The sequence below is a fragment of the Corapipo altera genome, unplaced genomic scaffold (genome assembly GCF_003945725.1).
Source record: "Corapipo altera isolate COAL_440 unplaced genomic scaffold, ASM394572v1 106, whole genome shotgun sequence".
In the NCBI taxonomy this organism is placed as follows: domain Eukaryota; kingdom Metazoa; phylum Chordata; class Aves; order Passeriformes; family Pipridae; genus Corapipo; species Corapipo altera.
This window is the reverse complement of record NW_020885019.1, coordinates 12,429-37,425: the sequence shown is the minus strand read 5'-3', so window position 1 is coordinate 37,425 and position 24,997 is coordinate 12,429. Positions and strand designations below refer to the sequence as shown.

Sequence of the window (24,997 nt, the reverse complement as noted above, 5' to 3'; positions counted from 1 at the left end):
GCAGGTGAGTGGGATCCAGGCAGGTGAGCGGGATCCAGGCAGGTGAGCAGGGATCCGGGAAAGTGAGCAGGGATCTGGGCAGGTGAGTGAGAATCCAGGCAGGCGAGTGGGAATCCAGGCAGGCAGGTGAGAGCGGTGCAGACAGGGATCCAGGCAGGTGAGCAGGGAGCAGGCAGGTGAGTGGGGTACAGAAAGGTGAGATGAAGGCAGGTAAGTGCCATGTAGGTAGGGATCCAGAAAGGTTAGTGCAGTGCAGGTGGGTGAGTGGGGTCCAGGCAGGTGAGCGCAGTGCAGGCAGGGATCCAGGCAGGTAAGCAGGGTGCAGGCAGGTGAGAAGGTCTAGGCAGGTGAGCAGGGTGTAGGCACCGATCCAGGCAGGTGACAGGGGCACGGGCAGGGATCCAGGCAGGTGAGAGGGGCACAGGCAGGGGTCCCAGCTGCCCCGGAGGTGTCCGGACACCTGGGTCCTCCCCTGCTTTGGGGTCAGCCCGGCCGTGCCCCAGCCCGGCCTCTCGCCGCAGCGGGCACTTTGGCGTGGTGAGGCGCTGCCGCGAGCGCGGCACCGGCACCTTCTACGCCGCCAAATTTGTGAAGACGCGGCGCTGCTGGGGCAGCCGCCTGGGGCTGGAGCGGGCCCAGGTGGAGCGGGAAGTCGCCATCCTCCGCCAGCTCAACCATCCCAACATCATGCGGCTCCACGACCTGTTCGCCAGCAGAGCCGAGGTGGTGCTCGTCCTGGAGCTGTGAGTGGGCTCCTGGGGCGGAGGGGGGGGGCAGAGCCCTTTTTGTGCCCCGTGCCGGAGGTGGCCGAGCTGCCCCCGCCCCGCCGTGCGCAGGATCGCCGGGGGGGAGCTCTTCGACTTCATCGCGGAGAAGGAGACGCTGTCGGAGGAGGAGGCCATCGAGTTCCTGGGGCAGATCCTGCGCGGGGTGGAGTACCTGCACGCCCGCCTCATCGCCCACCTCGACCTCAAGGTGCCCACGGAGATGCCCTGTTCTTGCTCCCTGAGGATCCAGGGGCTGCATCCGCCCTGCCAGGCACCTACAGAGCCTTGGCCGCACCGTGCCCAGCTCCCCAGGGTGCTGCTGCACCCCCTGCCATCCCCTCCTCACCCCACCACGTCCCCACAGCCTGAGAACATCATGCTGCAGGAGAGGGACGTCCCCAAGCCCCGGATCAAGATCATCGACTTTGGGCTGGCCCAGCAGCTGGAGGATGGTGTCACCTTCAAAAGCCTCTGCGGGACCCCCCAGTACATCGGTAGGGGCTGGCACGTCCCTGGGGGGTGTGGCAAAGGGCCCCTGGTGTGCAGGGAGGGAGGTGGCAGGCCGGTGCTGTCCCCTCTGATGTCCTGCCCGGGCTCTCTGTTCGCCCCCAGCTCCTGAAGTGATCAATTATGAGCCACTGAGCTCCGCGACAGACATGTGGTGAGGAGCCGGGACCTGGGGGCACCGGGCTGAGCTGGTGGGTGGGGAGGGACCCCCCCGGGTGCCACGGGCATGGAGAGGGCCCCGGGGGGAGCAGCATCTGATACCCACTTCTGCCTTTCAGGAGCATTGGGGTCATCACCTACATCCTGTGAGTGTGGGGCAGTGCTCCCTGTGCTGGGGACACTGAGGCACAGGGACACTGGGGGTGCTGGGGTGGCCAAGTGACGTCCTGGCATTCAGTGGCTCTGTCATGTCCCCACAGGCTCAGCGGCTTGTCCCCCTTCCAGGGTGAGACAGATGCTGAGACCCTCTCCAATGTCGTGGCTGGTGCCTACGAGTTCGAGGAGCGCTGCTTCAGCCAGACCTCCGAGATGGCCAAGGACTTCATCCAGCAGCTGCTGGTGAAGGAGCCAGGGTAAGGCCCCAGCCCAGCCCACCAGGTCTACCTTCATCTCCTTCCCATCCCCATGCTCATGCCCATCCCCATCTTCATCATCCCAATCCCCATTCCATCTCCACTGCCATCCCCATCCCATCATCTCTGTCTCCACCTCCTTCTCATTTCCATCCCCACCTCCACCTCCATCATTCCTACCCTCAATTCCATCCCCATCCCCATCTCTATTTCATCTCCATCCCATCTCTATCATCCCCATCTCCATCATCCCCATCTCATCCCATCTCCACCTCCATCATCCCCATGTCCATCTCCACACCCATCCCCGCCCCATCATCTCTGTCTCCACCTCCTTCTCATTTCCATCCCCACCTCCACCTCTGTCATCCCTAGCCTCAATTCCATCCCCATCCCCATCTCCATCCCATCCCCATCTCCATCCCATCCCCATCCCCATCTCCATCCCATCCCCATCCCCATCTCTATCCCATGCCCATCCCATTATCCCCGTCTCCATACCATCCCCATCCCCATCTCTATCCCATCCCAATCCCATCATCCCCATCCTCATCTCCATCATCCCCATCCCCATCTCTATCCTATCCCCATCCAATCATCCCCATCTCCATCTCCATCCCATCCCCATCCCATCTCTATCATCCCCATCTCCATCATCCCCATCCCCATTTTCCTCCCACCCCATCTCCACCTCCACCCCCATCCCCACCACCCCCATCCCCATTTCCCCCACCCCCATCCCCATTTCCACCACCCCCATCCCCATCCCCTGGTGGATGGGTGGGGCAGGGACCACCCCATCCCATCCCTCCCCCTGTGTGCAGGCACCGCATGACAGCGGCCGAGTGCCTGGTGCACCCCTGGATCAAGGTGAGAGGGGCAGGCAGGGGGTGGGTGCCAGACCCCTGGAATGCAGGTGGGGACACGGTGATGGCGCCGTGTCCTCGCCCCACAGCCCCTGAGCAGGAAGCAGGTGCTGAGCCGGAGTCGTTCCTCCATCAACATGAGAAACTTCCGCAAGTTCAACGCTCGGAGGAAGTGGAAGGTGAGGGGGTTCCCAGCTCTGGGGGTCCCACCACCCCTGAGGCCCCCGGGGAGCTCGAGCTGGGCTGCATCCCAAGGCTGGCTCCCTCTCGGGGGTCTGCAGTGTGGAGGTGTAGTGCTGGGGAGAGGGCAGAGCTGGGGAGGGACCCCCACCCTGGACCCCCTTCCCTCCTGCCCCCCAGCTCTCCTACAACATGGTGTCTGCCTGCAACCGGCTGTGCCGCACGCGGCTGCTCTGCGGCCTCAGCAAGGAGGATGAGGAGCTGGTGAGCGCCCAGGAGCCCCCCAGAGCCCACCCAACACGGGCTGGGGAGGGGGAGAAGGGATCTGGGAGCCGGACCCCCCCCACATGGAGGGAGTGCTGTGCAGTGGCTGTGCAAAGGGGGTTATTTCCACCTGGGGTACCCTCTTCTCTGGGGGGGTTCCCTCCCCGGGGGGAGTCCTGTCCCTGCCCTCCAGCCCCCCCTGTGCCCCCAGCGCTGCTGTGAGAGCGACCAGGAGGAGGAGAGCAGCCCCCCCATCACGCTGCTGCGCCGGCGGAGAAGCAGCTCCTGAGCCCCCCTGAAAGAAAACAGGAGCCCCCCTGGGAGGAGCCTTGGGGGTCCCCTCATCTCCTCAGCCCAGGAGGCAGGAGCACTGTCTGGCCCCAGTGCTCCCAGCTGCCCATTGTGTCAGGGGGGTCACTGGGACAGCAGCACCCCCCTCCTGACCCCCCCGGTGTTGCTGCCCCAGGGCCGGGCCCCCCCCTCCCTGCTTTGCCCTAGTGAGAAAAATAAATATCGCTCCCTCCTCCATCCTCTTCTCCTGCGTCTCCTTCCCCTCAAGGCTGGGTCGTCACACCCAGCTGGTGCCGAGTGCCCGCAGCTTCCTCCTCCTCCTCCTCACTGCAAGGCTGCTGGGCTGTGGGGACCCCGGGGCCGCGGGGTCCTGGCACCCCCAGATCCACCCTGTGAGGGACAGTTGTCCCTTCCCTTCTGTGCTGCTCTGGGGGGGTGGGGGTGTCTCCATGTGTTCTTGGCTGCTCTCGTGGCATCCCCGCGCCAGAGCAACTTGGATCCTCCTGCTCCAGCTGGGGAAACTGAGGCAGGAGGCAGCCCTTCCTTCCCGCCCACTCCAGTACGGGGGGCGGGGGGGCCGTCCTGTTTTCCCCCTCTGTATTTCCCAAACAAGCCCCGGCCCTGGCCCTGGCAGTTGTCAGGCTAAATATTTTGTGTGCGGCAGCCGAAAACAAAAGTGAAGGGGCCGCAGGGTCCGGGCAGGGGCCGTGCCCCCCCCGAATCCCGGCGTGCCCCAGGTGCCGCCGGACACGGCGAGTGGGACCCGACGCGGTGCAGCAGCGCCCGAGGTGGGACAGGGACGGGACCCCGGGGGTCTCGCTCGGGGATGGGGCCGAGGGCGCCGGGTGCCCTGCGGCTGGGGGTGATGCTGCTGGTCCTTGGTCCCCTCCCTCTGCCCCCCGTGTGGGCCCCGTCCGAAAGTAAGTGCCTGGGAGGGGGTGGCTGGGAGAGGGGCGAGGGGGGAGCGTTTGCCTGGGGGGGACAGTTCGGGGGTGGGGGGGGGGGCTGCGGGGTGATACCTGTGCTCCGGGCTTTGCAAGAGCCAAACCCTGAGGCAAAGCTCTTTGGGTGCTCCCTCTGCCTCGGTTTCCCCCCGCGGCTGCAGACCCCTCGTTTTAGGCAGAAGGGGCAGAGTGTGAGACCCCCACACCCCCCACTGCTGGGATGGGGTGAGGGAGGAACGTGGTGGGGGGCTCAGCTGGAGCCGGGGGCAGGGATTGCTCAGCCCCTCTGGCATGGTGGGAAATTGTCGCAGGAATTGAGAGCGCTGGTCCCAGCACGGCTGCTGGGGTGGAAAAGGGTGGAGAGGGGTGGCACGGTGGGGAGGGGGCACAGCCACCGCGGGGGATGGCCGGCGGCACCAGGAGGGTCTGTCGGTCTGTCCTGCCTTCCCCTCTCCCTGCCAGCCGTGCCTCAGTTTTCCCAAGCACCGAGGGGCTGTGCTGGGGGGGGGGGAGCGATGGAGGAGGGGGATGAAGCATCGGAGAGGACACACCTCGCTGTGCCAGCTCCCACCTGGGATCCCTGTCCCCTCCCTGTCCCCTCAGGGGCACAGGAGACCCCTGTCCCCTCACAGGGTGACTTTGCAAGGTCAGGAAGGTGATGGTGGCAGCAGGGGCTGTGATCCCCAGGGTCGGTGCTGCACCCAGGGCCGGTTTTGGGGGAGGATGGAGGACCCTCCTGTCCTGACTGGGGGCGGACAGGGCTCCCAGCGAGGAGCCAAGCCCTGGTGTCGTGCTGGGGTGAGCGGGCACAGGCAGCTGCCAGAGCCTCAGTGCCCACGGGATCACGGTGCCAGCAGTTAATGGGTGACACTGAGAGGGAAAAAATGCCATCGGGTACAAGGTCACAAGGATACGTCCACGAGCCACCAGCCCAGGCTGGCTGGGCCAGACAAGGGGTGAACCACGGCCCCGACCCCCTCCAGGACCTGGACAGTGCTTTTGGGCTGGGGATGCTGCCGGTGGGAAGCTCCCTGCTCATCCTGGCTCTTGCATCCCTGCTGGGACCAGGAAGCAGGAGGTGCTGGGCCTGTGCTGCCTCAGTTCTCCTGCTCCCTGCCTGAGCCTGGGTGGAGAAGCCCTGGGACAGCAAATGTGGCCCAGGCTGTACCACATGGGCACCTGTGGTAGCCTTGTGTGCCCCGTTACCTGCCTGGGCACCGCCGGGGAGTTAACGGGAACAACCTTTCAGGAGCTGCCACTCACTGGGTAACTGTGGGTCTGTGGCAGGGGGGAGATGCCGTGAGACCCCCACGGCTGTCCCACAACTCAGGGAAGGGGAAAGTTGTCTGCACACCCCAGCCGGCTTCCCCTGGGGTGGGCAACAGGGCTGGGACATGGTCCTGGGGCTGCCATGGGGCAAGGCAGGCGCCAGGGCTGCCAGGCCTCGTTAGCATCCCGCTGACAGACGCATTGTGCCCCCGAGAGCCACAGCGCGCTGCTGCCTGTCACAGCCACTCATGTCTCCCCAGCTGCCCAAACCAATTCCAGCCACGTTTGACAGGCAGTGCCAGGATATTAAACTCTGCCAAGCACCCCCTGGGGGATCCCAGGGTGGGGGTGGGGGTCAGCTGCCCCGTCCCTGCCGACCATGGGGTTCCCCCTCTTGCCACCCCAGTCTGCGGCAGCATGGACATCCGCAATGACGTCTCCCAGCTCCAGAAGCTGGAGAACTGCTCCATCATCGAGGGCAACCTGCAGATCCTGCTGATGTTCACCACGGGCGCCGAGGACTTTCGGGGGCTCAGCTTCCCTCGCCTGCTCATGATCACCGAGTACCTGCTCCTCTTCCGCGTCTACGGGCTGGAGAGCCTGCGGGACCTCTTCCCCAACCTCTCTGTCATCCGCGGCACCAACCTCTTCTTCAGCTACGCCCTGGTCATCTTCGAGATGCCGCACCTGCGGGACGTGGGGCTGCACAGCCTGGGCCACATCCTGCGCGGCTCCGTCCGCATCGAGCGCAACCAGGAGCTTTGCCACCTCTCCACCATCGACTGGGGGCTGCTGCTGCCCGACACCGGGGACAGCACCTACATCGTCGGCAACAAACTGGCCGAGGAGTGCGCCGACGTCTGCCCGGGCATCCTGGACGTGGAGAAGCCGTGTGTGCAGACCAGCGTCAACGGGCAGCTGGATTATCGCTGCTGGACCTCCAGCTACTGCCAGAAAGGTGGGTGCCAGTGGCCCAGAGCTCGGCTGTGCCGGCTGCTTTTCTGGGACGCTGATGGTTTGCACTGTGGGGTAAACTGGGAGGGCACTGGGGATGGCTGGTGGAGCCGCAGGTCCTGGCACGTGGTTGTGGCTCCCCCGTGCCGTGCCGTGCCGGCAGCGTGGCGGGGTAACCGGATCCGCGCTGTATCATCCTCCGGAGGACAGGCCAGCTCCTGGCTGCCGTGTTTTCCCAGCAGCGAGGTAAATACGGGCCCCTCCTGGGCTCGTTTGCTGTAAACAGGAGACCTGGTAATAAAATCTGTACTATAAACACAGATCCTTATCGGGGCTGCAACCTCGGCTGTGGCCCTGGCCTCGGATGCTCCGGGCAGCTGGGGCTCAGCTGGGGCTCAGCACAGGCTGAGCCTCCCCTCGTCCACCCATCTGTCCTGCTGTCCCTCCGTCCAGCCCCTCATCCGCCCATCCCCACGGGTCACTCAACCACCCATCAACCCACCTGCCTGGCCGGCCACCCACTGCTTGGCCATCCTTCCATTTCTGCATCCATTCCTGCATCCCTCCACCTCTGCATCCATCCCTACATCCTTCCATCCCTCCTTCGTCCCACCATCAATGCATTCTTCCCTCCCTCTCTCCCTCCTTTCACCCCTCCATTTCTGCATCCCATGATCTCTGCATCACTTCATCCCTCCATCCCTCTATCCATCCCAACACACCTCTTCCCTCCCTCCCTCCCTCCCCTCTTCCCTCTGTTCATCCCACCATCCCTCCATCCCTCCTTCATGCCACCATCAGTGCATTCCTCCCTCCCTTTCTCCCTCCCTCCCCTCTTCCCTCCATCAGCCCTCCCATCTCTACATCCCCCCATCTCAGCATCCCTTCATCCCTCCATCCATCCCCACACTCCTCTTCCCTCCCTTCATCCCACCATCCATTCCTCCATCCCCACACCTCTCCATCTCTCCATCCCACCCTCCATCCCATTGCTCCCCAGACCCAGAGGGTATCATCAGCCTCCCCAACCCTTCCCACTTCTTCCCTCTCCCCCAACCCATTCCCAGCCATGCTGGGGTCCATGCCCGGGGGTCTCCCCTGCCCACGGCGCTGTCTCCCCTCGCAGTGTGCCCGTGTGGCGCGGGCTCGGCGTGCACGGCGGCGGGCGAGTGCTGCCACGCCGAGTGCCTGGGGGGCTGCAGCCGCCCCCGCGACAACCGGGCCTGTGTCGCCTGCCGCCACTTCCACTTCAACGGGCACTGCCTGCCCTCGTGCCCGCCCCGCACCTACGAGTACGAGGGCTGGCGCTGCGTCACCGCCGAGTACTGCGCCAGCCTCCGCAAGGTCTCCGACAACCCCCGCGACGCCTCCAAGTTCGTCATCCACCAGCGGCAGTGCCTCTCCGAGTGTCCCTCGGGATACACCAGGAATGAGAGCAGGTGGGGGGGGTTCCTGGTGGCCCCCAGCATGGGCACGGGGGTGGCACAGTGCCCAGCTCACAGTGCCCTGTCGTCCTGCCCGCAGCATCTTCTGCCACAAGTGTGAGGGCCTGTGTCCCAAGGAGTGCAAGGTGGGCACCAAGACCATCGACTCGACGCGGGCGGCGCAGGAGCTGGTGGGCTGCACCCTCATCGAGGGGAACCTCATCCTCAACATCCGCCGGGGCTGTGAGTGCCACGTCCGGCCCCCACAACCTGCCCGGGTGGGAGAACAGCCATGGGGGGTGGGGGTGAAGGCAGGGGGTCTTCTCCCTTGCGGAGTGAATTAATGGGGGGGTGCCCCCCTCCCTGAGCTCACGCCATGGGTTGTCCCCAGATAACCTGGCCTCGGAGCTGCAGAGCAGCCTGGGGCTCATCGAGACCATCACGGGCTTCCTGAAGATCAAGCACTCCTTCGCCCTTGTCTCCTTGTCCTTCTTCAAGAACCTCAAGCTGATCCGTGGTGACTCCATGGTGGACGGGTGAGGACAGGGCACGTCTGGGTGGGATGTGTGGCTCTGGGGGTGCCTGTGCCCACCGCCTCCCTCTGCAACTCTTCCCCCCAGGAATTACACCCTGTACGTCCTGGACAACCAAAACCTGCAGCAGCTCTGGGACTGGAGCCACCATGTCCTCTCCATCCCTGTGGGCAAGATGTACTTTGCCTTCAACCCCAAGCTGTGCCTGGCCGAGATCTACCGCATGGAGGAGGTGACAGGCACCAAGGGGCGGCAGAACAAGGCCGAGATCAACCCTCGCACCAACGGGGACCGCGCGTCCTGTGAGTTACGGGCATGGGGACAACCGGCAGTGCCGTGACCCCCTCCCTGCCTGAGCCCTGCCTCCGCTCCACAGGTAAGACCCAGACCCTGCGCTTCATCTCCAACGTCACCGAGTCCGACCGCATCTTCCTCAAGTGGGAGCGGTACCGGCCCCCCGAGTACCGGGACCTCCTCAGCTTCATCGTCTACTACAAGGAGTCGTAAGTGGTCACCATCCCCACTGGGGGGGTCGTCCACTGTCTTGGGGGGGACCCCCTGTGGTGGGAACCCAAGCCAGGACAGGGACTCCATGGGTGTCTCCTGTGTCTGGGGTGAGGATCCGGGGCAGAACAGGGGTGTCTGGTGAGGGGGTCCCTGATGTCAGGGCATGAACCTTGGGCAGAATGGGGTGTCCTGGGCTGTCCTTCATGTTCTGGGTGATCCTGGAGCAGGATAAGAGGGTTCAGGGGAGGGTTGTCCAAGGGGGCGCTGGGGCAGGATGGGTGAGGTCCTCAGTACCCAAGGGGGGACCTGGCACATGACCGGGGCACCCAGGGGTGTCATCAGTGTCTGGTGGGACCCAGTGTCCAGGGGTGGACCCCGGGGAGAAACCTGTGGGGAGTGCCAGTGTGGAGAATGGGGACTCCAACCCGTGATGTCCTTGTGCCCTGGTGGGCTGCTGGAATCCCCAGGGAGTTGTGTGGCTGGGAAGGGTCCCAGGGCCTTCCCTGATGCCCAGTGTGGGACAGACCCTTCCAGAACGTGTCAGAGTACGTGGGGCAGGATGCCTGTGGAGCCCAGAGCTGGAACGTGCTGGATGTGGATCTGCCACTCAGCAGTGACCAGGAGCCAGGGGTGGCCCTGCTTAACCTTCGCCCCTGGACCCAATATGCCATCTTCGTCCGTGCCATCACCCTCACCACCGCCGAGGAGGGACGCAACTACGGGGCACAGAGCGAGGTGGTCTACATCCGCACCATGCCGGCAGGTAAGGGGCTGCCAGGGGGCCGGGGATACCCATGGTAACCCCCCCCCCCCAAAGAAAGACCGACACCCCATGTCCACCCAGCCCCGACGGTGCCCCGGGATGTCATCTCCATGTCCAACTCCTCCTCCCACATCGTGGTGCGCTGGAAGCCGCCCACGCAGCGCAACGGCAACATCACCTACTACCTGGTGCTGTGGCAGCAGCTGGCCGAGGACATGGAGCTCTACATCAACGACTACTGCCACAAAGGTGAGGGCAGGCAGGGCAGGCAGGGCAGGCAGGGCTGCCAGGCAAGGGCAGCGCACACAGGTCGGGTACAGCAGCCAAGGACACCAGTGGGACAGGGATTTTCCCCCTGAGCCGGGGTCCGGCAGCCTGCCAGCCCTGCCCGTCGCTGCCCACAGGTCTGAAGCTGCCCACCAGCAGCGCGGACACGCGCTTTGGGGACGGGGACGGCCCCGAGGTGGAGCAGGATGCGGAGGAGCGGTGCTGCCCCTGCCGCCCCGCCGACGGGCAGCTCCGCATGGAGGGCGAGGCCGAGTCCTTCCAGAAGAAGTTTGAGAACTTCCTTCACAACTCCATCACCATCCCCAGGTGCCATCTGGGGGGGGTCCCTGCTTTGGAGGGCTCCCCCAGGCTGGGGGGGTGTGTGTCTGCCTGGATGGGGGGGGTCCAGTGGCCGCTCCTGGCAGATCCTTTAACTGATTTCCCGCTGTCTCAGGCCACCCTGGAAGGTGACGTCCATCAACAAGAACCCACAGAGGTGAGCGGGGCCCACACAAGCCTGGAGGGTCTCGATGACCCCGGCGCCCTGGCTCCCCACCACCTCCCGTCCCCGTCTCCCGCAGAACCCCCAAGCAGCGCAGGGACGTGGTGGCCGTCACCTCCCCGGCCAACGCCTCCTGGGCAGAGCCGCCGGCCCCAAGTCCCACCAGAGGGGAGCCCAAGCCCCGCTTCCAGATCTTCGAGGACAAGGTGGTTCGTGACCGGGCGGTGCTGTCGCGGCTGCGCCACTTCACCGAGTACCGCATCGACATCCACGCCTGCAACCACGCCGCGCACACCGTGGGCTGCAGCGCCGCCACCTTCGTCTTCGCCAGGACCATGCCCGAGCGTGCGTCCCCCCTCCCAGACCCTGCCTCGGGACGTGCTGGGATGTCTTCTGGATGGGATGTTGGCAGCGGGTCGGGGTCCAGGTGATGCCCCCAGGAGGTGACCCGCTCTGTGCCCCTCTCCAGTGCAAGCTGACAACATTCCCGGGAACGTCACGTGGGAGCCGGCGGGCAAGAACAGCGTCCTGCTGCGCTGGGAGGAGCCCAAGAACCCCAACGGGCTCATCCTCAAGTATGAGATTAAGTACAGCCGGGAGAGCGAGGTGAGGACGTCCCCGGGACACCCCCTGCCAGGTCTGGTTATAGGGGTACAGCACCCCAGCCACCCCAATCCATGCCATGCCATGCCATCCCAATCCCATTCCATGCTATGGCATCCCATCCCAATCCCAATCCCATTCCATGCCATGGCATCCCATTCCATACCATGCTATGCCATGCCATGCCATCCCATCCCATGCCATCCTATCCCATTCCATGCCATGCCATTCTATGCCATGCCATTCCATGCCACGCCATGCCATGCCTTTCTATGCCATGCCATCCTATCCCATTCCATGCCATGCCATTTTATGCCATGCCAACCCATCCCATCCCATCCCATCCCATCCCATCCCATCCCATCCCATCCCATCCCATCCCTTCCATCCCATCCCATCCCATCCCATCTCTCCCCCAAGGCTTGCACACAGCTGGGGGGAGATGAAGCCCCTTCGCCACCCCCTCATTGTCCCCCTACCCCAGGAGGTCACCACCGTCGTCTGCGTCTCCCGCCACCGCTACTCCAAGTACGGGGGGGTTCACCTGGCCCTGCTCCAGCCGGGGAACTACTCGGCCAAGGTCAGGGCCACCTCCCTGGCCGGCAACGGCTCCTGGACGGGGCTCGTCAAGTTTTACATCCTGGGGCCAGGTACCTGCGGGGGACAAGGGGGACGTCACAGGGGACATCAGAGGGGACGTCAGAGGGGACCCCAGCAGGCACGGAGAGGGGGCTGTGGGGTCAGGGAGCTGGATCAGGGCGCTGGGGAATTGGGGGATGCTGCTGGGCTGGGACACTGGAGGATCACAGAATCACAGAATCCTTTGGGTTGGAAAAGCCCTTCAAGACTCGATAGTCCAACTGTTCCCCCAGCACTGCCAAGGCCACCATGTCCCCAAGTGACACAGCTACACCTTTTTAAATCCCTCCAGGGATGGTGACACCACCACTGCCCTAGGTAGCCTGAGCACTGCTTTGCAATTTTCCCTAATATCCCTAATTCCCTAAACCTCCTCTGGCATCACCTCAGGCCATTTCTTCTTGTCCTGTCCCTTGTTCCCTGGGAGCAGAGCCCGACTCCCCCCAGCTCCCTCCTCCTGCCAGGGAGTTGTAGGGAGTGAGAAGGTCCCCCCTGAGCCTCCTTTTCTCCAGGCTGAGCCCCTCCAGCTCCCTCAGGAGTTCTCCAGACCTTTCTCCTGGTGCTGCAGCCCCTTCCCCAGCTCCATTCCCTTCCCTGGACACGCTCCAGCCCCTCTTGTCACAACGGTCCCAAAACTGACCCCAGAATTTGAGGTGCCCAGCACTGCCCTGGCCCTGTGGCCACTGTGGCTGGTCCAGGCCAAGTGTCATTGGCCTCTTTCCCACCTGGGCACACCTGGGCTTACATTCACCTGCTGTCAACCAGCACCCCCAGGTCCTTTTCCAGCTTTCCAGTCCTGCCCCAAGCCTGGGGCGTTCCATGGGGTTGTTGTGACCCAAAGGCAGGATGTGGCACTTGGCCTTGTTGCCCCTCACCCCATTGCTCTCAGCCCTTGGATCCAGATCCCTCTGCAGAGCTTCCTGCTCTCCAGCACATCAATATTCCCACCCAATTCGGTGTCATCCTCTGACTCAATCCCCCCATCCAGGCCATCCATGAAGTCATGGAACGGGACTGGTTCTGTACAGAGCCACCTGAGCTCACCCTGCCACGGAACAGCCCAGGCTGGACCTGCCTGTCACCAGCCCACGCTGGCTGGGCCTGATCCCCTGGTTGTCCTACCTGTGTGACAGCACTCAGGGTGATCTGCTCCATGACCTTCCCTGGTACTGAGGTCAGGATGACAGCCCTGGAGTTCCTCAGATCCTCCTTCTGACCCTTCTTGTAGATGGGCATCACTTTGGCTCACTCCCAGTCCACTGGCCAGTCAGCCAGGACTGCTGGAAAATGGTGGAAAGTGGTTTGGTGAGCCCTTCCACCGACTCCCTCAGCACCCTTGAGTGGATCCATCCGGCCCCACAGGCTTGTGGGTGTCTCTGTGGTGGTGCAGCAGGTCACTGACCATTTCCCCTTGGATTATAGGGGCTTCATTCCACTCCCCATCCCTGTCTTCCTGCTCAGGGGACTGGGTTAGGGTCCCAGAACAACTGCTCCTACTGCTACAGACTGAGGCAAAGGAGGCTCTTTCTTCAACCTTTGTCACTGTGTCCCCCACATCCAATAAAGGATGGAGAGTCTCCTCAGTCCTCCTTTGGTTGCTGATGGATTTATAGAAACATTTTTTATTGTCTGTTATGGCAGATTCAGTTCTAGTTGGGCTTTGGGCCTTCTCATATTCATCCTTGTGGTCCTTCTGACCTTCCAGCCCCTTCTTCCAAAGATTTGAACGTCTCCTGAAAAAGGAAACACCAGCCTGAGGTGGAGTTCCAGTCAAAGCTTTCTGCTAAGCCAGGCTGGTCTTATTCCCATCCTTCATCCAAGGATGTTGCTGGATTGAGGAGCTGGGGGACTGGGGGATGCTGCTGGAGTGGGACACTGGGACACTGGGAGCTGTTGATGGATTGGGGGATCTGGGGAATGGGGGATGCTCTGGGACAGGGACACCCAGAGATCAGTGGGTGCTGCTGGTCTGGGGAGCCGGGAGCTCCCCCTCTCCGGCCCAGTGGTGGTGGTGGGACAGGTGTGGGTGGGGATGAGCCTGCCTGGGCCCTGATCCAGGGCCGCCTGCTCCCGGCAGCCGAGGAGGAGTCCGGCAGCTTCTACGTCCTGCTCACTGTCACGCCCGTGGTGCTCATGGTGCTCATCTCCTGCCTGGCCGTCTTCGTCTTCTTCTACAACAAGAAGCGGTAATGACCCCTCTGCACCCCCAGGGCTGGGCCGGGGCAGGATCCGGCTGAGCCAGGGCTGGGGAAGGGCTGGGGAAGGGCTGGGGAAGGGCTGGGGAAGGGCTTGGGGGCGGGCAGCACCTCTGAGCGCTGCCCACCCCTGGCAGGAACAACGACGGGTACCCCAGTGGGACCCTCTACGCCTCCGTCAACCCCGAGTACTTCAGTGCCTCAGACAGTGCGTGGGGACGGGCAGGGGCGGCTCGGGGGGGGCTGCTGAGCCCCCTCCTCACTGGGGTCACACTGGAGGGGACAGGGATGGGGTGGGGTGGGGTGGGACGGGATGGGATGGGGTGGGATGGCATGGCATGGGATGGGGTGGGGTGGGATGGGGTGGGGTGGGGTGGGGTGGGACGGGATGGGACGGGATGGGACGGGATGGGATGGGATGGGGTGGGATGGGATGGGATGGGATGGGGTGGGATGGGGTGGGATGGAGATGGAGTTGGGATGGGATGGGGTGGGATGGAGATGGAGTTGGGATGGAGATGGGGATGGGATGGGATGGAGATGGGATGGAGATGGAGATGGAGTTGAGATGGAGATGGGATGGGATGGGATGGGATGGGATGGGATGGGATGGAGTGGGATGGGGACAGAGACAAGGATGGTGATGAGAGGGAGATGAGGATGAGGATGGAGATGGGGATGTGGATGGGAATAGGAATGGGGATGTGGATGGGAATGGGAATGGGATGAGGATGAGGATAGGGAGAGGGACAAGGATGGCAAGGGAATAGAGATGAGGGTGGTGATGGGATGGAGATGATGATGGGGACAGAGATAGGAATGGCAATGGGAATGGGATGGAGATGAGAATGGGCATGGAGATGGGGATAGGGACAGGGACTGATGGTGATGGGATGGAGATGGGGATGGAGGTGGGAATGGGATGAAGATTAGAATGGGGATGGAGGTGGGGATAGGATGGAGATGAGGATGGGAATGGAGATCAAGATGGGCATGGAGATGGGATGAGGATGGAGAGGGGGATAGTGACAGTGATGGGGATGGGGTGATCCTCACTCACCCTGCAGTGTACATGCCTGATGAGTGGGAGGTGTCACGGGAGAAGATCACAGTGATCCGGGAGCTGGGACAGGGATCCTTTGGGATGGTGTATGAGGGGCTGGCACTGGGGCTGGTCACGGAGGGAGAGGAGACCAAGGTGGCCCTGAAGACAGTCAACGAGTTGGCCACCATGCGGGAGCGCATCGAGTTCCTCAATGAGGCCTCTGTCATGAAAGCCTTCAAGTGCCACCATGTGGTAGGTGGGCAGCTGAGGGAGAGGGAGGGGACATTGGGGTGTGGCCACCCACATGCCACCCCTCTTTGTCCCCTCAGGTCCGTCTGCTCGGCGTCGTGTCCCAGGGCCAGCCAGCTCTGGTCATCATGGAGCTGATGACACGCGGGGACCTGAAGAGCTACCTGCGTTCTCTCAGGCCCGAGGCCGAGGTGAGGGGCTGGTCAGGTGCCACAGCACGGGCAAAGTGACACCCACCCTGTCCCCAGGGGGGTCCTGGTGTGCCCCCCTCAGCCCTGAGTCTATGCACGGTGCAGAACAACCCCGGGCTGCCGCCGCCGTCGCTCAAGGACATGATCCAGATGGCGGGGGAGATCGCCGACGGCATGGCCTACCTCAACGCCAACAAGTTCGTGCACCGGGACCTGGCTGCCCGCAACTGCATGGTGTCCGAGGACTTCACTGTCAAGATTGGAGGTGGGTGGGCAGCGTTGGACAGGCTGCTGCCAGCCCCCATCTCCTGCTGCTCACGCCTTCCTCCTCCTCTCCCTCCCCTGCCAGATTTCGGCATGACCCGGGACATCTACGAGACGGATTATTACCGGAAAGGGGGCAAGGGGCTGCTCCCCGTGCGCTGGATGTCCCCAGAGGCGCTCAAGGACGGCATCTTCAACACGCAGTCTGACGTCTGGTGGGTGCTGGGTTGGGGGGGAGCACCGAGGGGGAGTTTTGGGGAGTTCCCGGAGCACGGGGGGGGGCTGCTGGGGAGGGGCTGGGGGGGGGGGGGGGGGGTTTGAGGAGTTCCTGGAGTGCCAGGGGGGAGTTTTGGGGAGTTCCTGGCTGAGCGGCGCCGTGCCAGCAGGTCCTTTGGGGTGGTGCTGTGGGAGATCGCCACGCTGGCTGAGCAGCCCTACCAGGGCATGTCCAATGAGCAGGTCCTGCGCTTCGTCATGGACAACGGCGTCCTGGAGAGGCCCGAAAACTGTCCTGACAAACTGTGAGTGAGGGGGGGACATCCCCTCAGACCCCCACCCTGCTGGTGGGGGAAATCCTGGTCTCTCCCAGTGCTGGGAGGGCCATGGGGTGCTGGAGCCCCCCGAAACCAGCAGGAGCCCTCTCTTTCCCACAGCCACGAGCTGATGTGCCTGTGCTGGCAGCAGAACCCGCGCCAGCGCCCCTCCTTCATCCAGCTCCTGGAGCGCATCAAGGACCACATGGCGCCTGCTTTCCGCACCCTCTCCTTCTTCTACAGCCCCGAGAACGGCCACCATGGCTCAGCAGAACCTTCTGATGCCGAGACAGATCCGTCTGCGGGGGAGGACGAGCCCCCCACATCCCCCCTGCCCACACGCAAGGACCACAGCCCCGGCCAGCTCCCCAACGGGACGGCCTGACTCTGAGCCCAGGGTGTCCTCGGACCCCCGCTGCACTCTGCACCCCCCACCCTCCTCCGGCCACCCCCCCCACCACCGGGACACCCCCACATTATTTATTGCTTCCAAGGGCCCGGCCAAGGAGCAGGTGCCTTGGGAAGGGGGTGGCAGCAAAGCAAGGATGCTCCGTGGGGGGCCTTTCCCCTGGAGATAAATTAGGGTTCTACAGATCAGGGGCAAGGAGTGGGGGGCTGCTGGCTGGGAGGAGAACACCCCGGTCCTTCCTTGGGTTTTTTCTTGGGGGGGGGTGGGGGGAATGTGGGCTTGGGGATGGAGAGTGGGGCTTGGGGTTCGGGGTCCCCCACCAATCTGCCTCTGCCGTCACCCTCCAGCCGCCCGTCAAACAGGTCAGTACCCCCATGACCCCTCTTTTACAGCTGGGGAAACTGGGGCAGCCCTGCAGCAGGAGAAGCCTGGGGTGGCCCTCATGCCTCTCCCCAGCCCCCTGCACTGGGACCAGTGCTGGGGCCGTGCTGGGCCGTGGAAGGGGCTTCACTGTCTGATCTGCGGCGTGGGATGAGCACGAATAAAGGGGGATGAAGCTGAGCTGTGGCAGTGTCTGATTGGGGGCGGGCGGCACACGGGGTTTTTCACTCCCCACCCCACCACCCCTGTCCAATTCCTGCGGCTTTGCCCTGCGGTGCCCAAACCGGAGGCGTTTCTGGGGAAAAACGTCAAAGCAGTGGAATTTGGGAGGATGTGGCAGGCTGGTCGGCTCTGCCGGGGGGGGAGGCGGGGGGTCGCCCCAGGGGAATTGAGCCCCATAAGTGTCACTGGGTTGGGGAGATGCACCCGGAGCTGAGCCATGGGGGAGGAATGCAGGCTGAGAACGTTCTAAACTCAACGCACAGATGAGCCACCCCCGAGGCGCTTTGGGACAAGCCCGGGGACAAGCAGCAGCCAGGTGGGGAAGGGGAACCCTGGGGGGAGGGCGGTGAGTGCACGACTGTCCTGCCCCCCCGGGAAGGAGGAGGAGGGTCCTGGTTGGGAATGACAGGTGGGGATGGGGCAACTGTGCCACCAAACATCCCCCCGTCTCCAGCCTCTCTGCACCCCAAAATAACGGGGTGCTGGGGAAGAGTCTAACCCAGGACAACCCAACATGCCTCGAGATTTGGGGGCACCATCGCGGGGTGTGACAGGTTGGAGGGCTCTCGGTGGCCTCAGGGGTGCTGGTGTGACATCCCCTGTCCCTTCTGCGCAGAGAGCTCCGAGCCGGGTCCTGAAGCGAGTGTGTGTGTGTGTGTGTGTGTGTGTGTGTGTGTGTGTGTGTGTACACATGTGCCCACGTGTGCTCCAGTGTGTTTAGGGGTGCCAGTGGTGGGATGGGGCTGGGGGGTGCAGGTGTATTGTGCCAGGGCGCAGGAAGGGGCGGGCAGGGTGCAGGCAGAGCGCGGGCAGGGGGCAGGGGTCTAGGCAGGGTGCGGGCAGGGCGCAGACAGGCTCCCTGCTCGCTGTCCGTGTGCGGAATCCCCCGCTCCCGGGCCGGGGGCTTCCCGCGTGCCCGTGAGTCACGGCCGGGGGGGTCTCGGGCCGGGGCAGGGGCGGTGCCGGGGCGGGGGGAGCCGCCGGCCCCTCCCGGGAGGCCGGTCCCTGCGTTGCTTTTAAGCCCCGCACAGCCCCGTGCTCGGGCTGCCGGGCAAGTGCGAGGGAGGGCAGCACCGGTACCGGCAGCGGCGGCACCGGCAGCAGCGGCAGCGGCACCGGTCCGGGACCGGGACCGGCCCCGCGATGCCGCCGCTGCCCGCCTGGCTCTGCCTGGCCGCGCTGCTCCTGACCCTGCCCGCCCCGGGCGCTGCCCGTCCCTGCCCCCGGCCCTGCCACTGCCCCCGGGCCGGGACCCTGCTCTGCCGGGAGCCCAGCACCGTGGGCAGCCTGGCCCCGCTGCTGGGAACCGGCGGCTTCACCGACGTGTGAGTGGGGCCGGGGGTCGGGGTGATGGAGCTCAGGGACCGGGCAGAGGGGCTGGGGGTGAGCGGGACGGCAGCGATGGGGCTGAGGGGCGCAGCGGCGGGGCTGGGGCAGCGATGGAGTTGGTGGTGGCAGAGCTCGGGGATGGGTGTGATGGGGTTGGGGGTGAGGGATTTTGGGGACTGGGCAGAGGGGTTGGGGATGATGGGGAGGGGAGTGATGGAGCTCGGGGACCGGGCAGAGGGGCTGGGGATGATGGGACTGGTGGTGATGGGGCTGAGGGCAGCAGGGCTGAGGTGGTGGGGTGATGGGGATGGAGGTGATGGAGCTCGGGGACAGGGCAATGGAGCTGGGCTGGAGCAGCAACGGAGCAGGGATCACTGGATGGGTTGGTATCACTGTGGGGAGCGTGGCTGCTTGGCTGGAACCACTGGGGCTGCAAAGACAGGGTGGGGGGGCTGCTGCATCCCCCCAAGGAGTGTGTGAGGGTCTGGGGGCAGCCCTTTGCCCCCTCCTGTAGCGATGCCAGCCATAGTGACACGCTGAGGGTGCAGCAGGGACCTCGGGCAGGGAGCACCCCTGCCATGCGTGGCAGAGCTGGGGTGTGGGGAGCCCCTTGTCCCCAGTCTGTTGGGGCTGTCACCCTGTCCTGGGGCCTGTGGATTGGGATGCTGTGGGGACACACCCCAGATTTCCTGGGGTGGGGGATCTCCTCTGCTCCCACTCATTCCCCTGCTCCAGGATGTGTGGCGAGCAGGTGAGGGCTGGAGCAAGGAGCGACGAGGAGGGTGCTGGGGGACGTGGGGGTTCGGGGTGCTGCAGGATACCAAGGCACCCCAACTCCTGGGTCCTCCCTCCGCCACAGCCCTGGCTGTGCCGCATTGCTGGGGACCGGCTGCAGGGTGTCTCCATGCCTCAGTTTCCCCACGTGCCGGGGATGCTGCGCCACGGGCGCTGCCAGCTCTTTGTTCGCTGGCTGACGGGTGGGGTGGGTGGTGGTGGGGATGGTGGTCCCCCAGAGACCCCCGGCCATCCCGCTGCCCCAGCCTCCCTCACCCCATCCCCACAAGCTCACCCATGGCAGTAGGCAACCCCCCCACAGGGGTCAGTGGGACCAAAAGCCCATTAGTGTGGATCTGAACCCCCGATTAACTCCTGTTGATTTGGGGTTCACAGGAGCAGCCCCTGGGGTGGGGGGAAAACCCCTGTACCCGCTCCTAAAGGGGCTTTTCTTCACTGCCTGAATAGAAGGGGAAGGGGGGACAGTTGGAGACCCTGTCACAGTGCAGGACACTGGGGTGTGAGGAAAGGTGGGGACCCAGGGGTGAGTGGGGCTGAGACCTAAAAAACTCACTCTCTGTGTGAGACCATGGGCTCCAAGTGGCAACTCAGCCCCAGCCCCATAAGGCTCACACTGGCTGGGGCTCAGCACCATCGGGATCACCTGCTGCCATTCCCCCTTTCCAGCTCATCCCTGTCTGCCCAGGGGAAACTGAGGCACAGTGGGGCATCCCTGTCCCCATCTCCAGCTGTGGGCTGCACTGCAGTCACAGCCTGGGGAGGAGGGAGCACAGCTCTCCCCTTGCCCCACGCTTTGCTGGTGGCCCTTGGCATGGGGGGTCCTGGGCTGCTCCCCTGACCCCCCTCATTTGCCTTCCAGCACCATTGAGAACCAGCCGAGGCTGACGACCTTGACCCGCGCTGACACCAGGATGCTGCAGGAGCTCAGGAGCCTGTGAGCACCCCGGGGTGGGGTCCCTGCACAGGGAAATGGGGGGGGGGGGGGCGGCTGGACGGGGGATCCCCAGAGCTCAATCCCACTGCAGGAGCTGCAGAGGGGGTGCTCCCAGGATGGGGATCCAGGGACCCCCAGTGTGGGTGCTCAGCCCTTCCCTCCCCTCAGCACCATCTCCAGGTCGGGGCTGCAGCACATCTCTGCCGACGCCTTCCTGGACACCCCCAGGCTGAGCCACGTGTGAGTCTCCCCTCCCCTGATTCCCTCCCTAAACGTCCCCCTCCCCCGTTTTGGGGCTTGGCCCCCCCATCCTCGCGGGCGCCGGGCCCGGTGCAGGGTGGCCGGTCCCCGCGCCCGGGCGGGATCGATGGTGTCCCGCTGCCCCTGGGCACATCAGCCTGGCCGGGGGGGGCTCTGCCGCTGAGTGGGAAACCATCGATCCAGGCAGGAGTACAGGCAGCTGCCGGCCCCTCCCCGGAGTCCCGTGCTGCCGCGGTGCGGGAGGGGACCCCCGAGAGCTGGGGGGGACCCTGTTCTGGGGTGTGTGGGGCTCCCCCCTTGCAGGGAGGCACCTGAAGGCTGGTGGCACCCCCGGCAGAGCTGGATTTGCTGGGTCACGGTGCGACAGCGGCGGCCCTGGTGCTGCCCAGTGCCCCAGCCAGACTCTCTGCAGGGTGGGGTGACATGGGATGGGGTTTTGGGGTGGGAAGGGGTGGCTGATGGGGTTTGTTCCCTACAGGAATCTCTCCTCCAATGCGCTGCAGAGCCTTTCCTGGAAAACCTTCTACCATCTGCCCCTGCAAGAGCTGTGAGTGTTGGGGGAGAGGGGGGAAGTGGGTGCGGAGCATCTCCCACTGGGGAGGTGGGACAGGCTGGGACAGGCCTGTGGACAAGTGTGATGGTGGGTCTGACAGCCACAGGCACGGGGATGGGGACAGGGATAGCACATGTGGCACAATGCCTGGCCCTGGGTGCATTCAGGGGCACCAGCCACGCTCGGGGGCTGGGGGTGCCTCCATCCAGCCTTGGTTGGTTCCGCTGGGACATACACAAGTGTGGGGGACCCGGAGCCCTTTTGAACCCGTGTTCTCTTCCTTGCTCCATCTCAGCATCCTGGTGGGAAATCCCTTCAACTGCTCCTGCAGCCTGCGCTGGCTGCAGCTGTGGCAGAACGGGAGCCGGGCCGAGCTGGGGAACCAGTCCCTGGGCTGCTGGGAGGGCAGTGTGCTGGTGCCCCTGGGCAGCCACGTCCTCAGTGCCTGCGGTACGTGCCCGGGCACCTGCCAGGTTTGGGGCCTGGGCTTGTCCCCCCTCCTGAGCCACTTGGCTGGGGACACTGTGGGACGTGGGGGTCCATGTGGCTCACCCCTTGTCCCTCGGCAGACCCCCCGACTGTCCGCATCGAGCCCCCCGAGGTGCTGCTGCGTCAAGGGGACAGTGTCAACCTCACCTGCCGCGTCACCGCCGAGCCACCGGCCACCGTAAAGTGGGTGGTCCCCGAGGTGGGACCCGAGCCACCCGTCACCACCAAGGCAAGCTCAGCCTTACTGGGGCACGGACAGGACCCCTCCCAGCGGCACTGTGCCCCCACAGCATCCTCTCGCTGGTGGGGTGGGCATGGGGGAATGCAGGAGCTGGCCCAGCTCTGGGGGGGTTGTTTGCTCACCCCATCCCGGTGCTCCCCGCAGCTCTCAGACTGGGAGACCGTCCTGGAGATCAGCAACGTCTCCTCCAGCCTCAACTACAAGGACTTGATGTGCAGGGCAGAGAACGCTGTGGGGCCAGCAGAGGACAGTGTGATGCTCAACATCACCTGTGAGCAGCCCAGAGGGGACCGGCTGGGGGTCTCCAGGCGAGGGGTCTGACTCAGAGACCCACCCAGCTCTGTCTCCTCCAGTCCCCCCTGTGATCCTGCTCCTGCACGAAGCCATCCCCCAGCACTTCTGGTGCATCCCCTTCTCGGTGGATGGCAACCCCGTCCCCAGCATCCGCTGGCTCTTCAACGGCACGGCTCTGGCCGAGGGGCCCTACATCCACACCCGCATCGTGGAGTACGAGCACAACTCCACCGTCCTGCACGGCTGCCTCCAGCTCAACCGTCCCACCCACGTCAACAACGGCAACTACACCCTCCTGGTGCACAACCCCCTGGGCTCGGCCGCCCACAGCGTCCAGGGGCGCTTCATGGAGAACCCCTTCAGCTTCAGCCCCGAGGAGCCCATCCCCGGTAGGTGCCAGGCAGGGGGGGCTGCCTGGGGGTCCTGCCGGGTCTCACAGACGAGATGTGTCACACCTGGTGTGCAGAACGGGTGGAACTGGGCTCTGCCCGCTGGCCCTGCACAAGCCCCAGTGGTGGGAAGGGGAGGGACAGGGCGCTCCCACCTGAGGAATAACGAGTGTTTCTCCTTTCTCTCCCTTTGGGCTGCACCAGTGTCTCTGTCCCCACTGGGTGAGTGAACCAGGAGCGCTGCTGCCCCTGCCCAAGCCCCAAACTGTGCATTCCACCCGTCCCCCAGGGCTGATCCCGGGGTACCCAGGGGTACCCAGGTCCTTGCCAGGACCATCTCAGGGGATGGGGACCCCCACTCACCCTGCACCCTTCTCCCTGCCCCAGGCACCAGGAACAGCTCGCTGGAGGGACCCGTGGAGACGACGGATGACCACACGTTTGGGGTGAGGGGATGCTCTGTGGTCTGGGATGGGGGGACCAGGACACCTGCAAGAGGGTGGGACACATCCCCAGGGGTCAGCCAAGAGGGATGGGGGCATGTGATGAGGATGAAGGACAGAGTCCCTGTGCCTTGGTTTCCCCTGCGGCAGCTCCTGGTGCTTGTGGCCAACTCAGGCCCCCACAGGCTGGGAAAAGGGGCCTGGCAGGACCCCGCCCTGAGCCGTGTCCTCGCTGTCCCCAGGTCTCGGTGGCTGTGGCACTGGCCGTGTTCACCTGCCTTTCTCTCTCCATCATGCTCATCCTGCTCAACAAGTGCGGGCGCCGCTCCAAGTTCGGCATTAACCGTGAGTTCCCCCTGCCCGGTGACGCGGGGTTTGAGCTGTGGCACGGGGACACCCCGGTCCCCACATCCCCGGGGCACTGCTGGGCACCTGGGCTGGGACAGGGCTGTGGGGAGAGGGACTGTGGGTGGGGACCGAGGGTGGGGGGACACCCGCAGAGGGGTGCTGGCTCCCCCGGGAGCGTGGGCAGCAGCTGCTAATTCACTCCTGGAATGGATTCAGCCTCTAAATGGGTTTGATCGGGCTGCCTGGCCCCCGGGGGCCGGCCAGGCAGGGGGATGCTCGGCAGAGCCTGGCACAGGCTGCACCAGCTGGGGGGGCTGGGGGACCCCCTGATGGCCTTGTCCTTGTCCCCACAAGGCTCAGCGGTGCTGGCCCGAGAGGACGACCTGGCCATGTCCCTGCACTTCATGAACCTGGGCAGCAGCCCCCTCTCCTCAGCCGAAAGCAAGCTGGAGGGGCTGAAGAGCAACTTCATTGAGAACCCCCAGTATTTCTGCAACACCTGTAAGGGTTGGGGAGGGAGGAAACTGTGGTCCCCGAGCACCCTCCCATGCTCACCCCTGACCCGGGGGGCACTGATGGGTGGGGGTCCCCCCAGGCGTGCACCACGTGCAGCGGAGGGACATCGTGCTGAAGTGGGAGCTGGGCGAAGGCGCCTTCGGGAAGGTTTTCTTGGCCGAGTGCTACAACCTCCTCCCGGAGCAGGAGAAGATGCTGGTGGCTGTGAAGGTGAGGAGGGGGGACGACGCAGGGGCTGGGGGGTGGTCTGCGGGGGTGTCACCGATGCCGTGTGCTGGCAGGCGCTGAAGGAGGTGACGGAAAGCGCCCGCCTGGATTTCCAACGCGAAGCCGAGCTGCTGACGGTGCTGCAGCACGAACACATCGTCAAGTTTTACGGTGTCTGCACCGAGGGCGAGCCCCTCATCATGGTCTTCGAGTACATGAAACACGGCGACCTCAACCGCTTCCTCAGGTGGGCACGGGGGGGAGAGAACGGGACCCCCCCATCTGCTGCTCCATCAGCACAGCCAGCCTGCTCCCTGCTAATGCAGCCCTCCTTGCAATATTGATTAGATTAGCTGTCTGAGAGGCTTAAATAGAGAGAGATTGGCCATCAGCTGGAATAAGCAGAGACTTTTCGATTGCCCCCCCAGGTATTGCTGCTAGACGGGGGGGGCTGCCAGAGGCATCGCTTTAGTGGCCGCGCGAGGAGCTCTGAGACGTGGCTTTTATGATTATTGTTATGGGATTTGGCATTAATGGTTCTGCCGAGCAGAGCTCCCCCAGCCCCCGGCCGCGGCCGCCCCGGCCCTGCTGTCAGTCGTGCTCGGCATCAAAGGCACCGAGGGGCTGGAGGCGGCCGGAGCCGCGCTGGCCCCCGGCCCACCCCGCACGCCCCACTTCACACGCGCTGCTGTGCTTTCACACCCCGCCTGCACTGCCCTGCACGGCCCAGCACGGCCCAGCACGCAGCCTCCTGCCGTGGGACAGCCCACGTGTGTGCACGTGTGTGTGTGCACCCTGCCCATGTGCACGTGTGTGTGTGTGTGTGACCTACCCATGTGCACGTGTGTGTGTGTGTG

General features: G+C 64.5%; 3 protein-coding genes across 3 annotated transcripts in view; all 3 read left to right on the top strand.

Annotated features, from left to right (window-relative positions):
- LOC113959012 (death-associated protein kinase 2-like) overlaps positions 1 to 3,630 on the top strand; it is a 6,722-nt gene extending 3,092 nt beyond the window's left edge. The window contains exons 4-13 of the mRNA XM_027667701.1: positions 522 to 743; positions 837 to 975; positions 1,132 to 1,261; positions 1,380 to 1,428; positions 1,553 to 1,579; positions 1,694 to 1,846; positions 2,671 to 2,716; positions 2,802 to 2,891; positions 3,073 to 3,156; positions 3,368 to 3,630. Coding sequence (XP_027523502.1) covers positions 522 to 743; positions 837 to 975; positions 1,132 to 1,261; positions 1,380 to 1,428; positions 1,553 to 1,579; positions 1,694 to 1,846; positions 2,671 to 2,716; positions 2,802 to 2,891; positions 3,073 to 3,156; positions 3,368 to 3,445 — 1,018 coding nt within the window. The 3' untranslated portion in view covers positions 3,446 to 3,630. The remainder of the gene's footprint in view (positions 1 to 521; positions 744 to 836; positions 976 to 1,131; positions 1,262 to 1,379; positions 1,429 to 1,552; positions 1,580 to 1,693; positions 1,847 to 2,670; positions 2,717 to 2,801; positions 2,892 to 3,072; positions 3,157 to 3,367) is intronic.
- A 2,441-nt stretch (positions 3,631 to 6,071) lies between these two features.
- INSRR (insulin receptor related receptor) lies at positions 6,072 to 16,962 on the top strand. Its single transcript, XM_027667741.1, has 21 exons — positions 6,072 to 6,618; positions 7,741 to 8,053; positions 8,139 to 8,281; positions 8,430 to 8,574; positions 8,659 to 8,873; positions 8,948 to 9,074; positions 9,603 to 9,841; positions 9,923 to 10,090; positions 10,246 to 10,435; positions 10,563 to 10,604; positions 10,690 to 10,955; positions 11,080 to 11,216; positions 11,698 to 11,863; positions 13,930 to 14,038; positions 14,185 to 14,255; positions 15,115 to 15,344; positions 15,422 to 15,532; positions 15,638 to 15,797; positions 15,882 to 16,011; positions 16,183 to 16,317; positions 16,450 to 16,962. Exons 1-21 carry the CDS (start codon positions 6,078 to 6,080, stop codon positions 16,712 to 16,714), a joined length of 3,903 nt encoding a protein of 1,300 aa, XP_027523542.1. The 5' UTR covers positions 6,072 to 6,077; the 3' UTR covers positions 16,715 to 16,962.
- Positions 16,963 to 17,604: 642 nt separating this feature from the next.
- Positions 17,605 to 24,997, top strand: part of NTRK1 (neurotrophic receptor tyrosine kinase 1) — a 12,440-nt gene continuing 5,047 nt past the window's right edge. Inside the window, exons 1-15 of the mRNA XM_027667744.1 lie at positions 17,605 to 17,657; positions 18,373 to 18,666; positions 20,325 to 20,399; positions 20,568 to 20,639; positions 21,139 to 21,207; positions 21,509 to 21,663; positions 21,783 to 21,931; positions 22,088 to 22,214; positions 22,297 to 22,626; positions 22,831 to 22,848; positions 23,014 to 23,072; positions 23,312 to 23,414; positions 23,772 to 23,918; positions 24,013 to 24,143; positions 24,215 to 24,387. Coding sequence (XP_027523545.1) covers positions 17,605 to 17,657; positions 18,373 to 18,666; positions 20,325 to 20,399; positions 20,568 to 20,639; positions 21,139 to 21,207; positions 21,509 to 21,663; positions 21,783 to 21,931; positions 22,088 to 22,214; positions 22,297 to 22,626; positions 22,831 to 22,848; positions 23,014 to 23,072; positions 23,312 to 23,414; positions 23,772 to 23,918; positions 24,013 to 24,143; positions 24,215 to 24,387 — 1,955 coding nt within the window. The remainder of the gene's footprint in view (positions 17,658 to 18,372; positions 18,667 to 20,324; positions 20,400 to 20,567; positions 20,640 to 21,138; positions 21,208 to 21,508; positions 21,664 to 21,782; positions 21,932 to 22,087; positions 22,215 to 22,296; positions 22,627 to 22,830; positions 22,849 to 23,013; positions 23,073 to 23,311; positions 23,415 to 23,771; positions 23,919 to 24,012; positions 24,144 to 24,214; positions 24,388 to 24,997) is intronic.